Source organism: Coregonus lavaretus, assembly GCF_964263955.1.
Source record: "Coregonus lavaretus genome assembly, chromosome: 33".
Classification (NCBI taxonomy): Eukaryota; Metazoa; Chordata; class Actinopteri; order Salmoniformes; family Salmonidae; genus Coregonus; species Coregonus lavaretus.
Genome location: NC_140020.1, coordinates 6,046,083 through 6,073,008, shown reverse-complemented (window position 1 = coordinate 6,073,008; position 26,926 = coordinate 6,046,083). Strand labels below are relative to the sequence as shown.

At 44.7% G+C, this 26,926-nt stretch overlaps 1 protein-coding gene across 1 annotated transcript; it reads right to left on the bottom strand.

Moving 5' to 3' along the window:
• Positions 1 to 7,163: 7,163 nt before the first annotated feature.
• Positions 7,164 to 13,522, bottom strand: LOC311108093 (uncharacterized protein; the record flags this gene model as incomplete). Its single annotated transcript, XM_084150734.1, has 5 exons — positions 7,164 to 7,288; positions 8,041 to 8,166; positions 10,127 to 10,702; positions 11,846 to 12,340; positions 13,357 to 13,522. The coding sequence occupies 5 exons, from the start codon at positions 13,520 to 13,522 to the stop codon at positions 7,164 to 7,166; spliced, it is 1,488 nt and encodes a 495-aa protein (XP_084006860.1).
• Between the last annotated feature and the right edge of the window lie 13,404 nt (positions 13,523 to 26,926).

Below are 26,926 nucleotides of genomic sequence, written 5' to 3'. Positions count from 1 at the left end.
GTCCTTCATCGTCTTCTGGAGAATTCCCTCTACGCCAAGGCAGAGAAATGTGAGTTTCACGTCAAGACAGTGGCCTTCCTGGGGTACATAGTGGCAGAGGGAAGTATCCAAATGGATCCTGCCAAAGTATCAGCAGTCACTTCATGGCCAGTTCCGGAGAACAGAAAGAAGCTGCAACAGTTTCTGGGGTTTGCTAACTTCTATAGGAAGTTTATCCGGAACTACAGTACCGTTGCTGCCCCTCTCACTGCTCTAACCAGCACCAAGCAACCCTTCACCTGGACCCCAGCAGCCGACAAAGCCTTCAGTACCCTCAAGGTGAGGTTCACCTCCGCTCCCATCCTCCAGATGCCTGATGTGGACCGGCAATTCATTGTGGAGGTGGACGCCTCGGATGTGGGAGTTGGTGCTGTGATTTCTCAGTGGGCTGCGGAGGATAGGAAGCTCCATCCCTGTGCCTTTTTCTCACGTCGGTTGTCCCCCTCTGAGTGCAATTACGACATAGGGAACCGTGAGCTGCTGGCTGTGAAGCTTGCCTTGGAGGAGTGGCGTCACTGGCTGGAGGGGTCCACCATTCCATTTCTCGTTTGGACCGATCATAAGAACTTGGAGTACATCCGCACGGCCAAACGGTTGAACTCCAGGCAGTCCCGCTGGGCCCTGTTCTTCACCAGGTTTAATTTCACTCTGTCATACCGGCCTGGATCACGCAACACCAAGCCAGACGCCCTCTCCCGTCAATTCCAGAAGGATGACACCCCCTCCAAGGACCCTGTGTCGATTCTGCCAAGTCCCTGCATCGTTGCAGCTCTGACCTGGGCTGTTGAGGAACAGGTGCTGGAGGCTCTCCGTAACCAGCCAGGTCCCAGCACTTGCCCAGCTGACCGCCTTTTTGTCCCCGAAGACCTGAGGTCCCAGGTCGTTCAGTGGGGACATGACTCCCGCCTAGCTTGTCACCCTGGCTCCACCCGCACTTACAACCTGCTCGCCCAGAGGTTCTGGTGGCCCTCTCTGAGGAAGGATGTACGGGAATTCGTCCAAGCCTGCCCCATCTGCAACCAACACAAGTCGTCCTGCCAGCCCCCTGCCGGATTGCTTCAGCCCCTGCCTGTGCCCAGACGTCCCTGGTCTCACATCGCCCTTGACTTTGTCACGGGGCTGCCCCCTTCAAGTGGCATGACCGTCATTCTCACCATCGTTGACCGTTTCAGCAAGATGGCACACTTCATTCCCCTCCCCAAGCTCCCAACCGCCAAGGAGACCGCCCAGGTGGTCCTGGAACACGTCTTCCGGATCCACGGACTGCCAAAGGATGTAGTTTCTGACCGTGGTCCACAATTCTCCTCCGCTTTTTGGAAGGAGTTCTGTCACCTGCTGGGAGCCACAGTCAGTCTGACTTCCGGATTCCATCCCCAATCCAATGGGCAGTCAGAGCGGGCTAATCAGGAGCTCGAGAAGGCACTGCGATGCATGACTTCACGCAACCCCCACTCCTGGTCGCAGCAATTGACATGGGTGGAGTACGCACACAATTCTCTGACCTGCTCTGCCATCGGTATGTCCCCTTTCCAATGTGTTTATGGATACCAGCCTCCTCTATTTGCCAGCCAGGAAGAGGAGGTTACTTGCCCATCTGCACTTGCTTTTGCCCGTCGATGTCGCCGCACCTGGTCACAAGCCCGAGCCACACTCCTCAGATCCGTTGCCAGCTACACTACCGGGGCCAACCGTCGGAGAATTCCTGCTCCCACCTACCATGTTGGTCAAAGGGTGTGGTTGTCATCGAAGAACCTGCCACTCAGGGTGGAGTCGCAGAAGCTGGCACCTCGGTTCATTGGCCCATTCCCTATCATAAGAGTGATTAGCCCAACTGCTGTCCGGCTCCAACTGCCTAATTCCCTGAGGGTGCACCCCACTTTCCATGTGTCTAAGATTAAGCCCATCCATGAGAGTCCGCTGGTCCCTGCTGCGCCTTGTCCTCCTCCTCCACGGCTCGTCGATGGTGGTCTGGTTTACACCGTCCGCCGCCTGCTTCGGTCCAGACGGAGGGGTAGGGGTCTCCAGTACCTCATTGACTGGGAGGGCTATGGACCTGAGGAAAGGACCTGGGTGCCAGCTAGTCGGATTGTGGATAGGACTCTCATCACCGCTTTCCACCAACGGCATCCTGATCAACCTGCAATCCGTAGGGGCCGCCCCAGAGGGGTCCCTAACCGTCCTGCCCGCTCGGCTTCCTGTCCTGTGCCTGATCCTGTCTCGGGACCTGTCCCATCTCCCGACCACGGCCCTCCGGCTTCCTCCGAGGATGAGGACGTTCACTCGGACCGTTCGGAGGAGTTCTAGCCCTCCTCCGGCTCCCCTCCTCCCGCCCGGCGTGGTGTTGCTCTTGGGACTTCTGGGGCCGTCCCTTGGGGGGGGGGTTCTGTCATGGGCCTCTCACTCCACCGGGTTACCACCTTAATTTTCTTCCACTCTGCTCACCACTCTCTCTACTCAGCCTAACTAGCTCCACCTGTCCCTGCTCTGCTCTGCTCTAATTACTCTGCCAGCTGCGCTGCATTACCCACTACCTCTCCCAGTATTTAAGGCCCTGTCTTTCAGCTCTCCGGTGTCAGATCGTCTGCAAAGCTCACACCCGGAACCTGTTTGCTCGCGCTTCTGGCTCACCCTGGTTTTGTGACCCCGGACCTGCCTGATTTTTGGATACTCTTCTGCCCCAGGAGATCCAGACCTGCTTCTGCCATTACGACTCCTGACTACTCTTCAATCCCGGTAACTCTGACCAGCCTTCTGCCTTGCTACTACGTATTTTGGATGTCCCTTGAACTGTACTGCTGCCTTGTTTCATTCCGCCCTGTTGTGTCTGTGTCTCCCCCCCCCCAGGACTTCTGGACCACCCACCACCGGCTTCATAGGACGCATCGCTGCCACTGGGGGGGGCACAGACCCAGCACATTGGACGGGATCCCTGTTACCCCTGGAGCCTTCATTCACTCCCTACTTCCCTTTTCCCTTAAGTTTTAATAAACTTTCTGGTGTGACGCAATTGTGGTCCTCTGGTCGTCTGTCTGAACCGTGACACCATTGTATAACCACATTTCAACCGCATGTGACCTCTATTTGAACTGGGTCCTCTTCAATGCAACTGGTTCACGGCATGTTTGCACCTTGACTATTGCCAAAAAAATTCTGAAGGCGCTCTTTGGAATGGTTATTTGTATTGCAGGTTATGGTCGAACTGCGCTCACTGAGACTCAACAGGAAGAGAATATTATAAACTCTTTCCAAACTCCTGCATTGTTGGATCCATGAATGATATACACTACCAGTCAAACATTTGGACACGCCTACTCATTCAAGGGTTTTCTTTATTTTTACATTGTAGAATAATAGTGAAGACATCAAAACTATGAAATAACACATATGGAATCATGTAGTAACCAAAAAAGTGTTAAACAAATCAAAATATATTTTATATTTGAGATTCTTCAAATAGCCACCCTTTGCCTTGATGACAGCTTTGCACACGCTTGGCATTCTCTCAACCAGCTAGTCACCTGGAATGCAGGTGTGCCTTCTTCAAAGTTAATTTGTGGAATGTCTTTCCTTCTTAATGCGTTTGAGCCAATCAGTTGTGTTGTGACAAGGTGGGGGGGTATATAGCCCTATTTGGTAAAAGACCAAGTCCATATAATGGCATGAACAGCTCAAATAAGCAAAGCGAAATGACAGTCCATCATTACTTTAAGACATGAAGGTCAGTCAATTTCAAGAACTTTGAAAGTTTCTTCAAGTGCAGTCGCAAAAACCATCAAGTGCTATGATGAAACTGTCTCTCATGAGGACCGCGACGGGAATGGAAGACCCAGAGTTACCTCTGCTGCAGAGGATAAGTTCATTAGAGTTACCAACCTCAGAAATTGCAGCAAATCTCTTTGCTTATTTGAGCTGTTCATGCCATTATATGGACTTGGTCTTTTACCAAATAGCCCCCCCACCTTGTCACAACACAACTGATTGGCTCAAATGCATTAAGAAGGAATGAAATTCCACAAATTAACTTTTAAGAAGGCACACCTGTTACTTGAAATGCATTCCAGGTGACTAGCTGGTTGAGAGAATGCCAAGAGTGTGCAAAGCTGTCATCAAGGCAAAGGGTGGCTATTTGAAGAATCTCAAATATAAAATATATTTTGATTTGTTTAACACTTTTTTGGTTACTACATGATTCCATATGTGTTATTTCATAGTTTTGATGTCTTCACTACTATTCTACAATGTAGAAAATAGTAAAAATAAAGAAAAACTCTTGAATGAGTAGGTGTGTCCAAACTTTTGACTGGTACCGTAGTTTTAGAAATGGAAGGATCCTTCCCCTTCTTCCAATACGTTTCTGAAAGGTCTCACTGTTACCATACAGCCAGAGTACATTTTAACACAGTGTTAACATAAATATCGTTGCTGGAACTAAATATCTGCCTTGCTATACTGACACCTAAGCGTAGGGAGCTCAGGTTTATATAACAAATACCACATAGAGCTTCTTTTGTATCTACATGTACTGCACAGAATTATATCAGTGTGGATCGAAAATGTGAATACCGTTATGTACATAAGTAATGCACTTGCTACCAGCAGATAGTCAATAGTCAGAGTGCGGGTCTAAACTTGGTATGTGCCACTCTAAAAAGATATGTGTGACTCTTTGTTTGGAATCTGAGATGTTGGTGTCTTATATATATATATATATATATATATACACTCGGTTGCCAGTTTTTTAGGTACACCCATCTAGTACCGGGTCTGACCCCCCTTTGCCTCCAGAACAGCCTGAATTCTTAGGGCATGGATTCTACAAGGTGTGGCGTTCAAGCTTTGTTCAATTGGTATCAAGGGACCTAATGTGTGCCAGGAAAACATTCCCCACACCATTACACCACCGTACCGTTGACACCGGACAGGATGGGGCCATGGACTCATGCTGCTTATGCCAAATCCTAACTCAGCATGACGCAACAGGAACCGGGATACATCGGACCAAGCAATATTTTTCCACTCCTCAGTTGTCCAGTGTTGGTGATCGCGTGCCCACTGGAGCCGCTTCTTCTTGTTTTTAGCTGATATGAGTGGAACCTAGTGTGGTTGTCTGCTGCAGTAGCCCATCCGTTTCAAGGACCGACGAGTTGTGCGTTCCGAGATGCTGTTCTGAACACCACTGTTGTACTGTGCCGTTATTTGCCTGTTTGTGGTCCGCCTGTTAGCTTGCACAATTCTTGCAATTTTCCTTCGACCTCTCTCATCAACGAGCCCACAGGACTGCCGCTGACTGGATGTTTTTTGTTTGTCGCACCATTCTCAGTAAACCCTAGACACCGTTGTGCGTGAAAAGCCCAGGAGGCCGGACGTTTCTGAGATACTGGCACCGACGATCATACCATGCTCAAAGTTGCTTAGGTCACTTGTTTTGCCCATTCTAACGTTAAATCAAACAGTAACTGAATGCCTCGATGCCTGTCTGCCTGCTTTATATAGCAAGTCAAGGCAACATGACTCACTGTCTATAGGAGCGAACTATTTTCCTGAACGGGGTGGTGTACCTGGCCACTGAGTGTATATTCTCCTTAACTACTAACTTGACCCATGTTCAGTATTCATGTGTTAAAGGGGAAGTTCACAGTTGCTCCTATTACCCCCATTGATTTTTAGCTAGTGGTGGCTAAAGTAAGATGACGTTTTTAGAGGCTGTTTAAAGAACTGAACCATTGAGTACTGTTTCTCCTGGTCTAGACTACTTTCAGGGAGAAACAATCTAAAAACAACTTGTAAAATACTGAACTTTCCCTTTAATATTCATCAAGTAGTTGGATGGATAAAGGCACTGTGCAAAATAATTTCCTCTCCTGGTCTTTATTGTCACATATTCAGTACATTAGTACACTTTTCAGACAAACATACCATTTTTTATCCTGATGTACACAGCACACATGGGGGTTTACATTTTCCCCATATTATAGCGTTCAACATTTTGCACCGACACAACCTAACAAAAATACCTTATATGGAGAGCATAAAAAACTAATGACATATTTCTACCAGATTAGAAATGATCATATAGTATAACATTTCAACCATCTGTTAAAATAAAACAATATCTTAAAAGCAATGACCCTCACTGACTGGTCCCTACTGAACATTTTTTTATTTTTTTTTAATATACTTAAAATAAACTTCCAAAAACAAAAACTCATTTCAAATGTGTTAGCTGAAGCAGAGACTTGATGAAAATGTATTAATACAATAAATGCATTTAACACATTTCTAATGTGTACACCGACATATACTGTAACGTTTCCGTGGGAACCAGATGCTCAGATATGGACAGACTGACACCCTTAGCCAATCGATAGCCCCCATAATTCCTTGATACAGTCCTGACCTATGTCTAACAGCTTGTTTATAGCACCATGGACTGACGTTATTTCCTTCTAGCCATTGCAGTGCTGTTTATCCAAAGTTCCACTGTCTGTTGTTGTCGATATCCGCTGATGTGATGACGGAGGACAGCAGTAGTAGTACATGCCTGTGTTGCAGTGGTCCATGACTGTGACGGCTGGCTGCGGGGCCATCGGAGGTTGGCTGACCCTGCTGAGGGTAAACAAATATACAGAGGTCAGGTTTGGAAGGGTTTAACCTACAGTCTTCCTTACAGGGAATTGTTACTTACCGTTTCCTCCTCCCCTTAGACAGGACCCAAAATGTTCTCAATCTGTTCCACTCTTCCTGTCATGTCAGCTAGTGAGAAGAGTAAAGGCAATTCTTTTTCATGGTAAAACATTAGGAGCAAGCTAAAAACTTGAATTAAAGGTTAATAAACACAATTACATCTGAAAAACTCATATTTATAACCTTTCCCCCCCCATATATATATATATATATATATATATATATATACACACAATTCATCTACAACATCAGATTATTCAGTTGACAAAGTAGTATTTGCTTCCACAAATCTAAACACCATAATGTCATGGTAGATCATGCAACCTATCCCATCAATCATACAGGCATTCAAGATAACCCATGAATTGCTTTGAAGGAGGCATACCACTGAGTACCACTGAGTCTTCAGCCTATATTGAGTGTTGCGGTCAGTCATTTTCCTACTGTGAACTAACAGAAAGGATATGTCTGGCAGTGATCTCCTGGAGTGCGGCCTGTGTCTGCATCTGGAAAGCCAGTCTGGTCTCACACTTACAGGGGTCCTCCACCACCACCACATTCACCTCTTCATGTTGGGGCGGAGCAATATGTCACGTTAGTGTTAAAGATTACATAATGTCTGTACATAGACAACACAGGAGGAGCCTCTCACTCAATAGCTCCTAACTAATCTTGGTATACTGTTGAGTTCCCTATACTAGCAGGGCATGCAACTGTACTTCTACAAACCAAGGTTGTGTACAGTAGAGCACACCGTAGCAAAAGGTTTTTTGCACCGGAAAATGTAAATATGTGTTCTTATTGGACTAGATCAGGTAGTGCCTGGAAGATTTTCTCCCTACTAAACATGACCCTGTATAAGTACTTTACCTAGGTTCAACTGATCCTCTTTTATAGCAGTAGGCATACCCAAAAACTTAACCCTTACCTATCCTGGTTTTGCTCTCTTGTGTTCTATAGTAGGCAAGACGAACAGCACAGAGAGTTTGGTTCCATTTGCATGGCCATGACAGGAACACAATGCTATGACAACGTTGCAGCAACGTTGAAGCAACCTAGCGAGTGTTACAAAGTGTTCTGCAAATGGAACACCAATGGTGAATCAAGAAGTAATATTGATTGTGCACCAGTTGGATTTTAAAAGCTGAATGAAGACTTGTCATTCATGTTCTGCTTATAAGAAAACAAACAAATTAGGGATATTCTGTGATCACCATTCATAACGGGTGGAGCATCTGAGCAGACTCAACATACAGTTATAATTATATCAAGGAGGCATATTTATAATACAACCACAGTTAGCCTACTGACTCTTACGTTTCAGGGCACACGTTTTCTGGTCCAGGTTCAAGATATAGCCCTTCCGACACGTGCAGTGATAGGACGCGTTGCCGCTGACACATATGTGCTCGCAGTCGTGTCCCATGGCACAGGGGTCCACACCTGGAATAAGCCGGGGTTAAGGGAGGGAGCTGACAAGCTAGCAGCATGGGTACAATTTCATAGGCTGGCATCATATTTGGGACTGTAATAGTTTGTATATATATAAGCATTCTGTCTAAGTAAAGGTGATCTGGGGTAGTACTCTGAAGAAGCCATACTATCAAACATACTTACCACACTGTATGTAATGATAGCATTGTTGGTCATTTATAACCCATTTATTCAATTTCATTCCTGGATGGCAATTTGATAGAAACCCTCATTTCAAAGTGAAGATACCATAACAAACTGAACTAGGATAACATGTTTTGAGTCCATATATGTATAGGGACACATTTTGCCATAGCCTGTTTGATGAAATTGTGCATGCAAAGGACACTTGTATTGTCTGAGTTCCAGTGGCAATATTTGCAAGCTTCAAAAAGCTGTATGGAAGTATATATTGACATAGTGCCAGCTATACACTGTGACTGGAAAGCTGTTGGACCATACACCTTCAATGCAACTCAGCCAAGGTCCTTTGCAAACATAAATGGGGAGGTTTACGTTTCTGACTCTGGGAACATGTTTTCTTGTCCGTGTTCAAGAGATACCCCTCCCGACACCTGCAGTGATAGGAGTTGTTGCTGCTGCTGCTAACACATATGTCCTCACAGTCGTGTCCCATGTCACAGGGGTCCCAACCTGGAATAAGTCGGGGTTAAGTGAGGGAGCCATCAAGCTACACGTATAGCAGCATGGTACAATTTCATAGGCTGGCAAGTTTGGAACGGTTATAGCTTGTATGCATTCAAAGGTGATCTGAAGAAGCCATATTATCAAACATACTTACCATATATAAACGCTGGTCGTTTATAATCTAATTTCTCTAAGAAAACGTAATTTCTGTATATAGTATAAATAGCATAACAAGTATAGATACCATAGCAAACTGAACTAAGACAACATGTTTTTGAGCATTTGCATGTGAGTGCAGTAGAAGGTATAGACATTTTGCCATAGCCTGTTTGATGAAATTGTGGATGCAAAAGACTGTTTGTTGTATTGTCTGAGTTCCAAGCTTCAAAAAGGTGTATGGAAGTACATCAATAGACTATTGACATAAGTCCAGCTATACACTGAAGGCCACCTAATGTGACTGGACAGCTGGTGGACCAAACACCAACTCAGCCAAGGTCCTTTGCAAACATAGAAGGGGGAATGTTAACATAAAAATATATATTTTAAAAACAATATTAAAATGTACACAACATTCAAGTTTAAAGAAATATTTGTACATTACAAATAAATCTGACTAGGAAAATCGTAGTATATTTACTATTCAAAATTACTTTGAAGAAGCTTTTAGAACAGTATTCTGATCATTTTAAACAAAGCAGTAGGATTGACGGATTCAAAGCAATCTCTGTGTGGCATGATGCTTTGATTTCTCATTGGTCAATCGTTAATGAGCAGTTACCTCTCAATCACCTTGCACTTGTCGAAGGACCATCCTGTCTATTACTCACTAAGATTTCTGTCGTTTTGGGGAACCATACCTGACTCTGTTCACTAGAGACCAAGACTGCCCTAAACTCTTGGGGCGGGTTTCCCAGACCCAGATTAAGCCTAGTCCTGGACTAAGAGGCACTTTCAAGAGATTCTCCATTAAAATATATTTTAAATCTGGGACTAGGTTTCATCTAAATCTGGGAAACCAGCCCAGAGTAGACCAAATGGCCGAACTACTTTCCAATGGGCTGGAATCTAGTACCAGGGTATATAAACCTTTAATCCATGTGAGGTCTGTTTTTTCTCTTTACCATTTTGTCAGTGTATAATTGACACTAAGGAAGTGCTAAAGAGAAACACAGATTAAACCACCCCTGTAGACGGTACGCGGTCCCTACACATTCTAGGACTAAAACCAACGTTTAAGGTTTAGACTGGTCTCCTCCTCCTCCACCCTGATCAGTCATACCACACAGGGTCTCCCTGAATTTGGAGGTGAGCTTCTCGATGACGCCGTAGGTCTCCACGTAGAACACGTGGTCTTCCAGAGGGTTGCTGGCCATCAGCCGCAAAGAGGTCATGTCGGCGCGGTCCACCCCCACCGCGTAGATCTCGATGCCAGACCCCCGGGCAGCTGCTGACACCTCCTCCACCTGGTCCTGAGGACGCCCGTCTGTCACGATGATGGCCACCTTGGCGATGTTCTTCGACTTCGGCCGGGCGCCCGACTCTTCGGTGAAGGCCTTGGTCATGGCCGACTTGATGGCCAGGCCAGTCATGGTGCCGGCGGCCAGGGGCTCGATGCGGGTGATAGCCTGCTTCATGTTGGGCTTGTTCAGGTGAGCCTTGAGCAGGAACTCGATCTTGACTGTGCTGGCATAGTTGACCACGGCCACGCGGGTGGCTTCTGGTCCCACGTCCAAGGTGTCGACCATGTCGGCCAGGAAGATCTTGACCTTCTCAAACTCGCCGGGGCGCACGCTGCGGGAGCTGTCGATGATGAAGACCAGGTCCAGGGGACGGCTCCTGCACGAATTGTCTGTCACTGGTGGCAAACCAGAAGCATTGCAGCTCTTAACAAGCTGGCCATATGTTCACACTGAAAAGCCCAGTTTATTTCATACAAACTTATTCCATTGAAACACACACATGTAGCCCTAGTTTGTGGATTGAAAAGCAACACATTCATTCATATTAGTGCCCATGAAGAAAGGTGAAACAATTCAGTTACACAAATTAGGACAACACTTCACATGGTTGTTTAGGGGATGCACAACTCTGGTTTCTTGAGAGTTATGGGATGAAAGAGGGGTTCGCAAGGCCATGACTTGTGCATCATTTCAGTTAGACAGATGGTTTAGAGGTTAGTTATTACAGTATATTATGCCTTTCATGGAGACATACTGTATCCCTTCACCTTTCTTAACTGTTCTTCTATGTCAATAGTTCAGGATTGGCATGTGAATGGCCAAAATGAATGGCAAGGCTTCATTCAGCTTTGACATCCAAGTGGTGCAGAACTGTATTGTTACTAGTATCCTTCTTTAAGCATTCTGTTGTCAAAACTGATTAGTTTTTTTCCAGGATAAGTTTAAAAAATATCCTTCTAATATACAGGGAAGAGTATTTAAATGTATATCCAGTTATTCATAGTTTTTCTATTCCAAATTATAAACTGCGGAGGACAAGAAAGTCATTTTTGACTTGTCCCGGAATGCTTCACCCCAGTATTGTATGGTGTTTTGTCATTATTAGATTGCAAATAGCATAATTTCCTACGATTTCTTTCTATATATTTTAATACTTTTCTCTGGCTGGTTGATTATGTGATGAATTTATCAATGAGAATGGTTGGTTATGTGATGAATTTATCAATGAGAATGGTTGGTTATGTGATGAAATTATCAATGAGAATGGTTGGTTATGTGATGAAATTATCAATTAGAATGGTTGGTTATGTGATGAAATTATCAATGAGAATGGTTGGTTATGTGATGAAATTATCAATGAGAATGGTTGGTTATGTGATGAAATTATCAATGAGAATGGTTGGTTATGTGATGAAATTATCAATGAGAATGGTTGGTTATGTGACAGTAGTCCTGTGCTATTATAAAATAAAAGAGAGAGCTGACATGGACAACTATGGATTGGATTGGTTGGGTTGGAAGGGAAACCTGGCTTCTACCTGTCTTCACACTGGTGGTGGTGATGACGCCGCTTTGGGTACTGACCGGTAGCGTTGGCGGCACGGGGTTGGTGGTCACCTCCAGTGGCAAGGTGGTCATCACCGGTTGCAAGGTTGTTACTGGTGGTAGAGTTGGAACTGTGGTGGGTAGGTACACCACAGAGGTCGTTGGCACTGTAGTAGGCTTAGGCTGTACCAGAGGTAAAGTTTGTGGACATGGACCTTTGAATTTGTGGTGGTGGCTCACTGGTGGAAAAAATCCTTTAAATGGGTGGTGGTGAACTACTGGAGGTGAAAGGTCTTGATATAGGTTGTACACCACTGGTGGCGCTGGCCCTTTGAATCTGTGTTGGTAAGGTGGCAAGGGGACAGAGGGTCTGTGGTAAGCCACCGGTGGAGATAGAGGGACAGGCTGATGGTAAACCACGGGCAGGTGGATCCCTGGTGGCTGGTGGTGGTAGTGATAGCCTCTATGCCTGTATGCACTGGCGTGAACTAGGGGCCACCAGAGAGGAGGAGAGGAGGAGCGGTAGAGCAAATTAGTTAGTCAGCAAATGGGAAAGATGTGAGTCTGTATGAATTATAGCTATGGTTTTGATGTGAGTTTGTATGAATTATAGTTCTGGGTGTGTTGTTGATGTGAGAATGAACTCTGCTTGCTTTAAGAGTTAGTTGTTGAAGCATGAGTGACATTTGAGCTGGTAGCCGCTTGGCTCGTTTCGAACAAGCATAGAGGAATATGGCACTTGTAAAATGTTGTTGTAAATTACTTATACATGCATGTAGTCTTGTTGCACATATAGTTTTGACAAATATGGTGTCTGTCTTATTATAAGCTTGGATGTCATTGTTTAGCCAATAAAGCAAAATCAAATAAATGTATAATTTGGTCAATTTTGAAATTGTATGTCAAAAAAAAAAAAAAAAAAAAAAAAAGAAGGTAAATGTCAATCTATAATGAATTATTATTGCCATGTTGAACTGCATGAACATGGAATGCATATGTCCAAGTACCTTAGTACATTTATTAGCGTTTCCACATAGCAGACTAGGGTTGCAAAATTCTGGTAACTTTCCCAAAATTCCCAGAAAACCCTGTTAGAATATCCCCGGAATCAGGCAATAAGCAAGAAATCCGGAACCTCCAACCAGGATTTCTGGAAAACCAGGGAAAAAGTTAATGCAATTTTGAAACCCTATAGCAGACCCAATTCTCTACAATAAAAGGACTGGCTATAATGAAACCAATTGGACCGTGCGCATTTTACGCGATTTTAATTGTTCCCTATGAGAAGCATGAAATTATCGGATTAAACTCTCGTGGACAGACTACGAGTACCTGGCACGAGATTTTGATCAGATTAGACAAATAATTGAATTCAAGAAGCGCGTTTTCAATGTTGGCTGATAATTTACTTGGCTTAACAATCCAGTGCTATTCAGTGTGTATCGTTACACAAAACACAAATAGAAAGCTGTACTGGGGACCGACACCCTTCTATGAAACCTACCTGAAGGATCGAGCGTCCGCAGCGGTGGCCGGGCAAGATTTCTGCGTTGTGCATAACTTTGAGCAGTAACCTGCAGTGGATCGAATCCATTCAAACGGTACGTTCCGTATACATCAGACACAAAGAGGAAAAGGCAGTAGACGAGATTCCCGAATAAAGACTTCATTGTACCAATGTTTTCTTCTCACGTCCGTTCAAGTTCTTGCCGGCTTGCACAAGTGTCTGAAACTCAAATGGCTAGGAGAGGGAACTTGAGGGCCAATTTGAAGACCACTGGCCAAAGCACGTGTACAATTATTGTCCAATCCAGATGCAAGACGGAAAGAGTGTGTTTTTCCCCTCTCCAGAACAAACACCATTTTGGAAGGGTCCGTGCTATGCGGGATACTTTGGAGTTCTCCTAAGCTATATGGAATTGTTTTAAGAAGGTCATACCAAGGACAATTTAGCCATTTGATTTTGAATTTTAAGACCCCTTGAAGTATCCAAAATATATATACAAAAATTATTTGATTAAAAATTATTTTTGGCCTTACCGCTATTAGCCCATTCAAACACATTGAATAACAGATTCACTACATGGAACAACAGATAGTCCTTCCCCTGAAAATCAAAAGGAAGTTTGTTCTGAAGTGTCTGTCCTATATCTGAGCGATATAAGAAAGATAATGTATTTAACCCCTTATTTTTGGCACTAAACAGTGTCCATATATACAGTGCATTAGGAAAGTATTTAGACCCCTTGACTTTTTCCACATTTTATTACTTTACAGCATTATTCTAAAATGGATTAAGACATTTTTCTTTTCTTATCAATCTACACACAATACACCCCATAATGACAAACTGGTTTTTAGACATTTTTGCAAATGTATATATAACAAAACCCTGAAATATCACATGTACATAACTATTCAGACCATTTACTCAGTACTTTGTTGAAGCACCTTTGGCAGTGATTACAGCCTCGTGTCTTAGGTATGACGCTACAAGCTTGGCACACCTGTATTTGGGGAGTTTCTCCCAATCTTCTCTGCATATCCTCTTAAGCTCTGTCAGGGTAGATTGGGAGCGTCGCTGCACAGCTATTTTCAGGTCTCGCCAGAGATGTTCAATCGGGTTCAAGACCGGGCTCTGGTTGGGCCATTCAAGGACATTCAGAGACTTGTCCCACAGCCACTCCTGCGTTGTCTTGGCTGTGTGTTTAGGGCGTTGTCCGGTTGGAAGGTGAACCTTCGCCCCAGTCTGAGGTCCTGAACGCTCTGGTGCAGGTTTTCATCAAGGATCTCTCTGTACTTCGCTCCGTTCATCTTTCCCTGAATCCTGACTGGTCTCCCAGTCCCTGCCGCTGAAAAACATCCCCACAGCATGATGCTGCCACCACCATGCTTCACCGTAGGGATGGTGCCAGGTTTCCTCCAGACGTGACGCTTGGCATTCAAGCCAAAGAGTTCAATCTTGGTTTCATCAGACCAGAGAATCTTGTTTTGCATGGACTGAGAGTCCTTTAGGTGCCTTTTGGCAAACTCCAAGCGAGATGTCATGTGCCTTTTACTGAGGAGTGGCTTCCGTCTGGCCACTCTACCATAAAGGCCTGATTGGTGGAGTGCGGCAGAAATGGTTGTCCTTCTGGAAGGTTCTCCCATCTCCATAGAGGAACTCTGGTGCTCTCTCAGAGTGACCATCGGGTTCTTGGTCACATCCCTGACCAAGGCCCTTCTCCCCCGATTGCTCAGTTTGGCCGTGCGGCCAGCTCTAGGAAGAGTCTTGGAGGCCACTGTGTTCTGGTACTTTACGGACAATTCCTTTGACCTCATGGCTTGGTTTTTGCAATGACATGCACTGTCAACTGTGGGACCTGCAGACGAGTCTTGTGAGGCCCATGGGCTTCCTAGAGCAAAGCAACCAACATGTAGGTGTTTGTGAGAGTCTCACCTTTCCACAGGGGGGTTATTTTGTAGCACAAACTGTTTGGACGCTACAGACAGAAGTTGGCAGATCGGCTGTATGGATTTCAGATTAGTCCCAAGACACTTATGGGGGTCATAGAGAAAAACGGAGAACACCATCATATTCATGAATCTCATCCATCCATAATAGTTTGTAGGCCAAACCGTTTGGACGCTACAGATAATTTTGTGAGAAGACTGATTTTCGGGCTTTCATGGTCTGACAAACACCCCTCTAGCTCTGTCACCTTTCACCACAGATGCAGAAGGAGGAGCGGACATCGACCTCAGGGGTTTAACGGGTTATGTTTAGGGTAAGGGTTAAGGTTTAGGGTAGGGACGTCCCAAGGATCCCAGATAACAATGACCATTTTGGAAGCTGTCTGGAGAGTAGACTTTTGCTTTTGAGTTTGCACTGTTTATTTCTTTCGAAGGTGTTATTATAAGCCTGAGTAAATGTGAAATGGATAAAGAATAGCATAACCAACTTCTATAACATTGATTTAAACAAATGATACAATGGGAAAATATTAAATAGCCCTATGGGAAAAACATAACATCTGGCGCTTTAGATTAGTGTAAAATAATTATGGCGCATTATTAAATTACCTAATTATATCTAATAAACTGAATACATTCATTTATTGGCATACAAAGCACAGAGTTTGCAATTCAAATTAGCATTTTATTTTCGTCATTTACTGACACAAGATGGCGCCAAAATCTATTCTTCGGGCTAGAGAAGCTGCCTCCAAATCGATTTTAACAAATGCCGAAAGTAATTTATACTGTAGGCCAAATAGGCATTTGTTAACAATGACATTAACACATTCAGAGCTTTTGTAGCTTTATAGTTTCATTTTTATTTATTTTACCTTTATTTAACTAGGCAAGTCAGTTAAGAACAAATTCTTATTTACAATGACGGCCTACCCCGGCCAAACCCGGACGACGCTGGGCCAATTGTGCGCCGCCCTATGAGACTCCCAATCACGGCCGGTTGTGATACAGCCTGGAATCGAACCAGGGAGTCTGTAGTGATGCCTCAAGCACTGAGATGCAGTGCCTTAGACCGCTGCGCCACTCGGGAGCATTGCCTGCACTTTAATTGTATTCTATATTTTTGCAAACGTTTGATATTTCATAGAAATGCCACGTGCATCCACTTATATCAGTACATTTGTAACAGCCTAAACATTACGAAAGGTCTATTTGATCAAATAAGCCTCACATAATTCGACACTCTCATAGACCTCCATACAAAAAAATCCCCACTTCTCTGTTTATCGCACATGGACAGATTTTGGGCGGAGTAAATCTTCTCGCTTTGCCTCTTCCTCTCTGGTCAGATTAAAATGCAGGAAATTGTCATACCTATGAATTGAGAGGACTCAAGAGATCGAGGGTTTTGTTTTAGTAATTCAACCAAGTGCTGCCCTAAAACACAGACAAAATGGAAACTGCCATTTAAAATATGATTAAAGTATCACACAGTAGACCTAGGCCTAGCATCATGCTGAAACTGCTAGATTAATGTGCTGTGAAATATACAGTAATACAGTGAGGGAAAAAAGTATTTGATCCCCTGCTGATTTTGTACGTTTGCCCACTGACAAAGAAATGATCAGTCTATAATTTTAATGGTAGGTTTATTTGAACAGTGAGAGACAGAATAACAACAACAAAATCCAGAAAAACGCATGTAAAAAATGTAATAAATTTATTTGCATTTTAATGAGGGAAATAAGTATTTGACCCCCTCTCAATCAGAAATATTTCTGGCTCCCAGGTGTCTTTAAAAGGGAGTGCTCCTAATCTCAGTTTTTTACCTGTATAAAAGACACCGGTCCACAGAAGCAATCAATCAATCAGATTCCAAACTCTCCACCATGGCCAAGACCAAAGAGCTCTCCAAGGATGTCAGGGACAAGATTGTAGACCTACACAAGGCTGGAATGGGCTACAAGACCATTGCCAATCAGCTTGGTGAGAAGGTGACAACAGTTGGTGCGATCATTCGCAAATGGAAGAAACACAAAGGAACTGTCAATCTCCCTCGGCCTGGGGCTCCATGCAAGATCTCACCTCGTGGAGTTGCAATGATCATGAGAACGGTGAGGAATCAGCCCAGAACTACACGGGAGGATCTTGTCAATGATCCCAAGGCAGCTGGGACCATAGTCACCAAGAACACAATTGGTAACACACTATGCCGTGAAGGACTGAAATCCTGCAGCGCCCGCAAGGTCCCCCTGCTCAAGAAAGCACATTCAGTGGGGAGAACAAGTATTTGATACACTGCCGATTTTGCAGGTTTTCCTACTTACAAAGCATGTAGAGGTCTGTAATTTTTATCATAGGTACACTTCAACTGTGAGAGACGGAATCTAAAACAAAACCCCAGAAAATCACATTGTATGATTTTTAAGTAATTAATTTGCATTTTATTGCATGACATAAGTATTTGATACATCAGAAAAGCAGAACTTTTAATATTTGGTACAGAAACCTTTGTTTGCAATTACAGAGATCATAAGTTTCCTGTAGGTCTTGACCAGGTTTGCACACACTGCAGCAGGGATTTTGGCCCACTCCTCCATACAGACCTTCTCCAGATCCTTCAGGTTTCGGGGCTGTCGCTGGGCAATACGGACTTTCAGCTCCCTCCAAAGATTTTCTATTGGGTTCAGGTCTGGAGACTGGCTAGGCCACTCCAAGACCTTGAGATGCTTCTTACGGAGCCACTCCTTAGTTGCCCTGGCTGTGTGTTTTGGGTCGTTGTCATGCTGGAAGACCCAGCCACGACCCATCTTCAATGCTCTTACTGAGGGAAGGAGGTTGTTGGCCAAGATCTCGCGATACATGGCCCAATCCATCCTCCCCTCAATACGGTGCAGTCGTCCTGTCCCCTTTGCAGAAAAGCATCCCAAAGAATGATGTTTCCACCTCCATGCTTCACGGTTGGGATGGTGTTCTTGGGGTTGTACTCATCCTTCTTCTTCCTCCAAACTCCAGAGTGGAGTTTAGACCAAAAAGCTCTATTTTTGTCTCATCAGACCACATGACCTTCTCCCATTCCTCCTCTGGATCATCCAGATGGTCATTGGCACACTTCAGAGGGGCCTGGACATGCGCTGGCTTGAGCAGGGGGACCTTGCGTGCGCTGCAGGATTTTAATCCATGACGGCGTAGTGTGTTACTAATGGTTTTCTTTGAGACTGTGGTCCCAGCTCTCTTCAGGTCATTGACCAGGTCCTGCCGTGTAGTTCTGGGCTGATCCCTCACCTTCCTCATGATCATTGATGCCCCACGAGGTGAGATCATGCATGGAGCCCCAGACCGAGGGTGATTGACCGTCATCTTGAACTTCTTCCATTTTCTAATAATTGCGGCAACAGCTGTTGCCTTCTCACCAAGCTGCGTGCCTATTGTCCTGTAGCCCATCCCAGCCTTGTGCAGGTCTACAATTGTATCCCTGATGTCCTTACACAGCTCTCTGGTCTTGGCCATTGTGGAGAGGTTGGAGTCTGTTTGATTGAGTGTGTGGACAGGTGTCTTTTATACAGGTAACGAGTTCAAACAGGTGCAGTTAATACAGGTAATGAGTGGAGAACAGGAGGGCTTCTTAAAGAAAAACTAACAGGTCTGTGAGAGCCGGAATTCATACTGGTTGGTAGGTGATCAAATACTTATGTCATGCAATAAAATGCAAATTAATTACTTAAAAATCATACAATGTGATTTTCTGGATGTTTGTTTTAGATTCCATCTCTCACAGTTGAAGTGTACCTATAATAAAAATTACAGACCTCTACATGCTTTGTAAGTAGGAAAACCTGCAAAATCGGCAGTGTATCAAATACTTGTTCTCCCCACTGTATACAGGGCCGTCTGAAGTTTGCCAATGAACATCTGAATGATTCAGAGGAGAACTGGGTGAAAGTGTTGTGGTCAGATGAGACCAAAATGGAGCTCTTTGGCATCAACTCAACTCGCAGTGTTTGGAGGAGGAGGAATGCTGCCTATGACCCCAAGAACACCATCCCCACCGTCAAACATGGAGGTGGAAACATTATGCTTTGGGGGTGTTTTTCTGCTAAGGGGACAGGACAACTTCACCGCATCAAAGGGACGATGGACGGGGCCATGTACCTTCAAATCTTGGGTGAGAACCTCCTTCCCTCAGCCAGGGCATTGAAAATGGGTTGTGGATGGGTATTCCAGCATGACAATTACCTAAAACACATGGCCAAGGCAACAAAGGAGTGGCTCAAGAAGAAGCACATTAAGGTCCTAGAGTGGCCTAGCCAGTCTCCAGACCTTAATCCCATAGAAAATCTGTGGAGGGAGCTGAAGGTTTGAGTCGCCAAACGTCAGCCTCGAAACCTTAATGACTTGGAGAAGATCTGCAAAGAGGAGTGGGACAAAATCCCTCCTGAGATGTGTGCAAACCTGGTGGCCAACTACAAGAAACGTCTGACCTCTGTGATTGCCAAAAAGGCTTTTTCCACCAAGGACTAAGTCATGTTTTGCAGAGGGGTCAAATACTTATTTTCCTCATTAAAATGCAAATCAATTTATAACATTTTTGACATGCGTTTTTCTGGATTTTGTTGTTGTTATTCTGTCTCTCACTGTTCAAATAAACCTACCATTAAAATTATAGACTGATCATTTCTTTGTCCGTGGGCAAATGTACAAAATCAGCAGGGGATCAAATACTTTTTTCCCTCACTGTAGCATGGATTAAATGCTGGTTAAATTTAGCATTTTCCTTGAAAGATTCAAAAGGACCCCCCCCCCCCCCCAGAGGAAGTTGCCGCCACTATTTCGACGTAATTCCTGTCCTAGAGAAGAAAATTACGTTTACTAAACACATATTCACGAATAGGCCCTTTTCACGTGACGTCAGACAACTTCCGTTCTGCCGCGATGCAGGTTATGTTTACATCCGGTGTCGCTTAGGAACGCTTAGCTAGTAGCACATCATTATGGAGTTCACCCAGTCCCTTTCACATCTGCCACCAATACGACTTAACGACGTAGAACGACTTGCTGACAAGTGGTCCCTTACTTCAAGATCGAAGCTTGATAAAGGCTACAAGTTCTTCGTTGAAGGTTACCTGTTTGATTATGAAGGTACGTGTTTATCTTTATTTAGCTTAAATTAGCCCTATGCTAGCGAAGGTTATGAGCTGACGAGTTTCTGTTTTGCAGCCTCTTTTTAATATTACTGCTGTTTGTATCGACCGTAAGATAAGAGTCAGTAATGTATTAATGGCTAATGCTGCGCCCTTTCTCCCAATCACTGTATTGAAACAGTCTCAAGTGTAGTTAACGGTGAGGTGACAGTGAGAGGGCGATGTTACAGGTCCATGAAGAAAAATGAGGAGGCTCATTTTCACAGAGAGACCAGTTACTCCAAATCGTAGTATAAAATAGTATTTTTACTTAACTGCCATATACTTTTACTTTTTTTGCCAAACAGATACATGGTTACTCTTATTTGTAATACTAACCAGGAGAAGGACGGCAGGCATAGTCGTGATCGTTTGTCACTGCAGGCAAAGCACCCTCTGTGCTGTCAGGCATCTCATGATCAGAATCATCCAGGACAGCAACACCAAGACGCTTTCTTGCTCGCTGGTAAACTGACTCCCGAGCTTGTGAGCCGCCTCCTATATGTGTGAAATTAACCATATGCTTGTCATGATACATTTTGGTAATCACTTTTCAGTCCCTAAAATGACAAAATGTAGCAGCTATATTGCATCAGGATTAAATTATTAAACATTTTGTACAAGTAATATATTATTGGATTACAGTAGTATTACGTTTAACGCTGTCTACCTATCCTTACCCCAATCATTCCAGTGGAATCTAGACGGCACTGATCCCTGTTTAATACGGATCCGTCCACTGGCCGATGTGTATCTATCCTCAGGGGGAAAGTGCTGACTGCAAACAAAGGTGCTCCCACGAAGAATCTTAAAACTTGGTCCCTCATCTCTCCTGATCGCCCTCACCCAACGGGCACGTATTTCTCCATCAACAGGGAAATCGTGAAAACTCAGATACGGGAATTTCTGTTTGTTGTTTGAACAAAATGGTACACTGCAATAGCATCTTCTCGAAGATTGTGCCATGCTTCGGTGTTGGATGGGATACTGTTGCGATACAGACACCGGGAGAAAAGAAACAGCTAAATTAACATTCAGCTTTGACCAGGAATCAATATTTATCTAGCTATCATGCACAACAGTATTTGAATAGGTGAGTTACTATACATTCATGAATAAACTAACTGCCTAACAAAGGGTTAGATAGCTAGCTAAGTAAACTTGTTACATTACAGCCAGGCAGCAATGTAACGCTACCTTTTAACGTTATCGGTATCTGGTACTAAGTTGTTGTTAGCTAACGTTAGCCCACTTTTAAGTAACTAAGGCAGTGAACAATTATGAATTAACAATAACGTTAGCAAGTTACAAACCATTGCATATACGTAAACATTATTACTCTTAACTTTACTAATTTAACTTAAACGTACCTTTTGGAATTTCTTCAAGTAGCTAGCTTGCTAGTTAGTGGTCAACAGTTGTATTTTCGTTGAGAAGTCTCAGGTTACGGGCGAACGGAAGTGAAGTTAACCTGCTACGCGGAAAGGCGGAAGTTAGATGACGTCATCGTGAAAAGGGCCTATTGGGAGTGGGAATTTCCACGTGGAGTTGATGAACGTCAACAGTTGATGAACGCTAGCTAATGTTCTGTTGTTGTTACTATTTTCTTATTTATTTAACCACACCATATACAAAAGATTAGCCAGCTGGCTCCATGGCTGGTTCTAAGAGGAGGGCGCATGAGGGAAAGGCCGAAAAGGAAGCAGGAAAATGGCGTCCCTTGAGAGGGCCAGAACGAGATAAATGTTAGGAGAAGTGCAATATTATCATAAGGAGACATATGCTTGGAATACGGAGGAGGAGGAGGAATGGAGGGGAAGAGAAATTGAAAGGAGTGATTACTAGGGCAGCTCTAAATGTGATAGTGGACCAACTGAAGGGGAAGATTCCCAGTGTTTGTGTGCTCACCGTTTGGTGCGACGCAGACAGGGTGGCGTGAGTGTTGAAACAGAAACTGTTCTTTTGAGTTTTGTTGAGTCTCTGCCCGACAAAGCGAGCTTTTGTGCCTAGTCCATTATGTTGTTACAGGTGTCAAGCTTATGGGCATGTGGCAGCAGTGTGTAGGAGGGAGGTTCCTAGGTGTTGAAGTGTGCAGAAGGGCATGAGACAAAGGAATGTGTAGTATTGGGAAAAGAAGCGGTATGTGTTAATTGTAGGGGTGCCCATGGGACTGGGCATCAGAAGAGTCTGGTGCGAGAGACGCAGGTTGAGGTTACCTGGGTTAGAGTAGTGCAGAGGGTGTCGTATGCTGAGGCAGTGAAGAAAGTAGAGGAAGATGGGTCAAGGGGGAGGTATCCTGAAAGGATTTGTGTGAGTAGTAGATCTGTGCCAGCACAGAGGGATAGGCCAACGAGTGATATATGCTTCAGTAATATTGGCTTTTTAGCGTTCATAGCAATGGTTATCAACTGTACCACAGGGATGGAATGTAAGTAGCAGAAAATAGAGGTTGTGGTGGCAGCGGCAGAGAAGTATTTGGGTGTACGAGATTTGACGTCAGAAGAGTTACAGGGTGTGCTGAGTGGTGGAGTCTCGTCCTCCCAGGCTGTTGGCCAAAGGTAGGACCAGATAGGTTTAAATTGTGGAATAAGATGGCAGGTTTTTAATGAGTTTAGGGTTAGATGGCAGGGCCCTTTTTATACACTGCTCAAAAAAATAAAGGGAACACTTAAACAACACAATGTAACTCCAAGTCAATCACACTTCTGTGAAATCAAACTGTCCACTTAGGAAGCAACACTGATTGACAATACATTTCACATGCTGTTGTGCAAATGGAATAGACAACAGGTGGAAATTATAGGCAATTAGCAAGACATCCCCAATAAAGAAGTGGTTCTGCAGGTGGTGACCACAGACCACTTCTCAGTTCCTATGCTTCCTGGCTGATGTTTTGGTCACTTTTGAATGCTGGCGGTGCTTTCACTCTAGTGGTAGCATGAGATGGAGTCTACAACCCACAAAAGTGGCTCAGGTAGTGCAGCTCATCCAGGATGGCACATCAATGCGAGCTGTGGCAAGAAGGTTTGCTGTGTCTGTCAGCGTAGTGTCCAGAGCATGGAGGCGCTACCAGGAGACAGGCCAGTACATCAGGAGACGTGGAGGAGGGCAACAACCCAGCAGCAGGACCGCTAACTCCGCCTTTGTGCAAGGAGGAGCAGGAGGAGCACTGCTTAGAGCCCTGCAAAATGACCTCCAGCAGGCCACAAATGTGCATGTGTCTGCTCAAACGGTCAGAAACAGACTCCATGAGGGTGGTATGAGGGCCCGACGTCCACAGGTGGGGGTTGTGCTTACAGCCCAACACCGTGCAGGACGTTTGGCATTGGCCAGAGAACACCAAGATTGGCAAATTCGCCACTGGCGCCCTGTGCTCTTCACAGATGAAAGCAGGTTCACACTGAGCACGCAACAGACGTCTGGAGACGCCGTGGAGAACGTTCTGCTGCCTGCAACATCCTCCAGCAAGACCGGTTTGGCGGTGGGTCAGTCATGGTGTGGGGTGGCATTTCTTTGGGGGGCCGCACAGCCCTCCATGTGCTCGCCAGAGGTAGCCTGACTGCCATTAGGTACCGAGATGAGATCCTCAGACCCCTTGTGAGACCATATGCTGGTACGGTTGGCCCTGGGTTCCTCCTAATGCAAGACAATGCTAGACCTCATGTGGCTGGAGTGTGTCAGCAGTTCCTGCAAGAGGAAGGCATTGATGCTATGGACTGGCCCGCCCGTTCCCCAGACCTGAATCCAATTGAGCACATCTGGGACATCATGTCTCGCTCCATCCACCAACGCCACGTTGCACCACAGACTGTCCAGGAGTTGGCGGATGCTTTAGTCCAGGTCTGGGAGGAGATCCCTCAGGAGACCATCTGCCACCTCATCAGGAGCATGCCCAGGCATTGTAGGGAGGTCAACACAGGCACGTGGAGGCCACACACACTACTGAGCCTCATTTTGACTTGTTTTAAGGACATTACATCAAAGTTGGATCAGCCTGTAGTGTGGTTTTCCACTTTAATTTTGAGGGTGACTCCAAATCCAGACCTCCATGGGTTGATACATTTGATTTCCATTGATAATTTGTGTGATTTTGTTGTCAGCACATTCAACTATGTAAAGAAAAAAGTATTTAATAAGATTATTTTATTCATTCAGATCTAGGATGTGTTGTTTAAGTGTTCCCTTTATTTTTTTGAGCAGTGTATATACAGTTGAAGTCGGAAGTTTACGTACACTTAGGTTGGAGTCATTAAAACTTGTTTTTACACCACTCCACACATTTCTTGTTAACAAACTATAGTTTTGGCAAGTCGGTTAGGACATCTATTTTGTGCATGACACAAGTAATTTTTCCAACAATTGTTTACAGACAGATTATTTCACTTATAATTCACTGTATCACAATTCCAGTGGGTCAGAAGTTTACATACACTAAGTTGACTATGCCTTTAAACAGCTTGGAAAATTCCAGAAAATGATGTCATGGCTTTAGAAGCTTCTGATAGGCTAATTGACATAATTTGAGTCAATTGGAGGTGTACCTGTGGATGTATTTCAAGGCCTACCTTCAAACTCAGTTTCAGGTAATGCAACATTTATTGGATGCCAACCGCCGTTAAACCTCATCGAAGTCTGGAGCTGGATTTATCATAAGCGCTGATTTAGGGAAAACTAAAAAAGAGCAGAGATCATGAAAAGAAGATGGCGGACAAGGAAAAAAGGAAGAAAGTGGAACATTCTGAATAAATATGGAGTGGGGGATTGCACAAGCCTTCTGGGAGATCTGGTGAAGGAGAACATGGCGGATAAGGAAAAAAGGAAGAAAGTGGAACATTCTGAATAAATATGGGGTGGGGGATTGCACAAGCCTTCTGGGAGATCTGGTGAAGGAGAACATGGCGGATAAGGATCGCACAGAACTTTTGGAAGAGCTAGAGAAGGAAAGTAAATGTGATGAGAGTGAGGGTGAATTCATTGTGGTGGCAGGTGCAGGAAGTGGTGTGGACGATTGGCGTCAAGTGCAAAAAGAGGGATACGTGCTCTAGTAGCTCAGAGATGGAACCTGACGAGGGTATGGATGTGATACTGGCACTGAGGACCGCTGAGTTTGGGACACTCCCCAGGATGAAAAGGATGACTCTGGCCCAGTGGGAGTAAGTTTGTGGAAAGAATGGATCCTTGCATTTTGGCTGATCCATATGTGGTGTCAGGTTGGGTGGAGAAGAGGTTGGGGACTGTTGAGTTGGTGAGAGTAACTGAGTGGATTAGTGATGATTTGTGTTTCTTCAGTCCTGAGGGAGCGGGCGCTCCGGATCACGCGATTAAGGACAATAAATGTGACTTGCTTTACTCTCCGGCGCCCTGCGTTGACATGAGTGATAACAGGGTGGCATTAAGTGTTGAGGAGGATCAGTTGAAATTGAAGACTTCCGGTGTCTGGTGATGCCCTCCGTTTGGTGCGATGCATATCCGGTGGAGAGCGTGGGGAAACGGAGAAGTCATTGTCTGTCCCGCTGAGTTTTGATGGAGTCTTTGCCCGACAAGGTAAAGTTAGGAAGTGGAAGTTATCCAGTGAGAGCTTTTGTTTCGAAAACACTATGGCGTTTTAGGTGTCAAGTTTATTGGCATGTTGCAGCAGTGTGTAGGAGGGAGATTCCTAGATGTGAGAAGTGTGTAGGAGGGCATGAGACGAAGGAATGTGTAGTATCGGTGGAGAAAGTTGCTTTAGCTGGCCATGGGGCTGGAGATCCGAGGTGTCCGGTGAAAGGCAGGTTGAGGTTGCCAGGGTTAGAGTAGTACAGAAAGTGTCTTTGCCGAAGCAGTGAAGAGAGTGGTAGAGGAAGATGGGTCCAGGGTGAGGGATACAGAGATGATTCCTGTGAGTAGGCAGAGACCAAGAGAGAGTGATGAGAAAAATATCTGCTTCAGTAAGGTGAGCTTTATAGCATTCATAGCCATGGTTGTCAATTGTACTGCAGAAATGGATCGGAAGTCACAGAAAATAGAGGTTGTGGTGGCAGCGGCAGAGAAGTTCTTGGGATTGCGAGGATTTACAGCAAAACAGTTGCAGGTTGTTGAGTGGTAGTGTTCTGTCCTCTCAAACCGTTGGTCTGGAGTAGGATTATATAGGGTTAAATATTGGAATGGGGTGTTTTTATATTTTTTATAGGGTTAATAGTTGGCGGGCAATTTTCCTTTCCCCAATTTTATATTACCTTACCAAGAATTGAATGTAGGTAGGCCGTGAATGGCCAGTACAGTAGGTGGCGGTGTATGCAACTAAAATTTGGATGCGATCCGCCAACCAAACCCAAAAGAAGAAATTACACCACAGATGGAAATCACTGGCATATATTTGACTTCACCATCGATTGTCATCTCCAAAGTTTGGGTATTTTCCATAAAATGCGATAGTGAATCCACCATATAAATAGTTGAAGA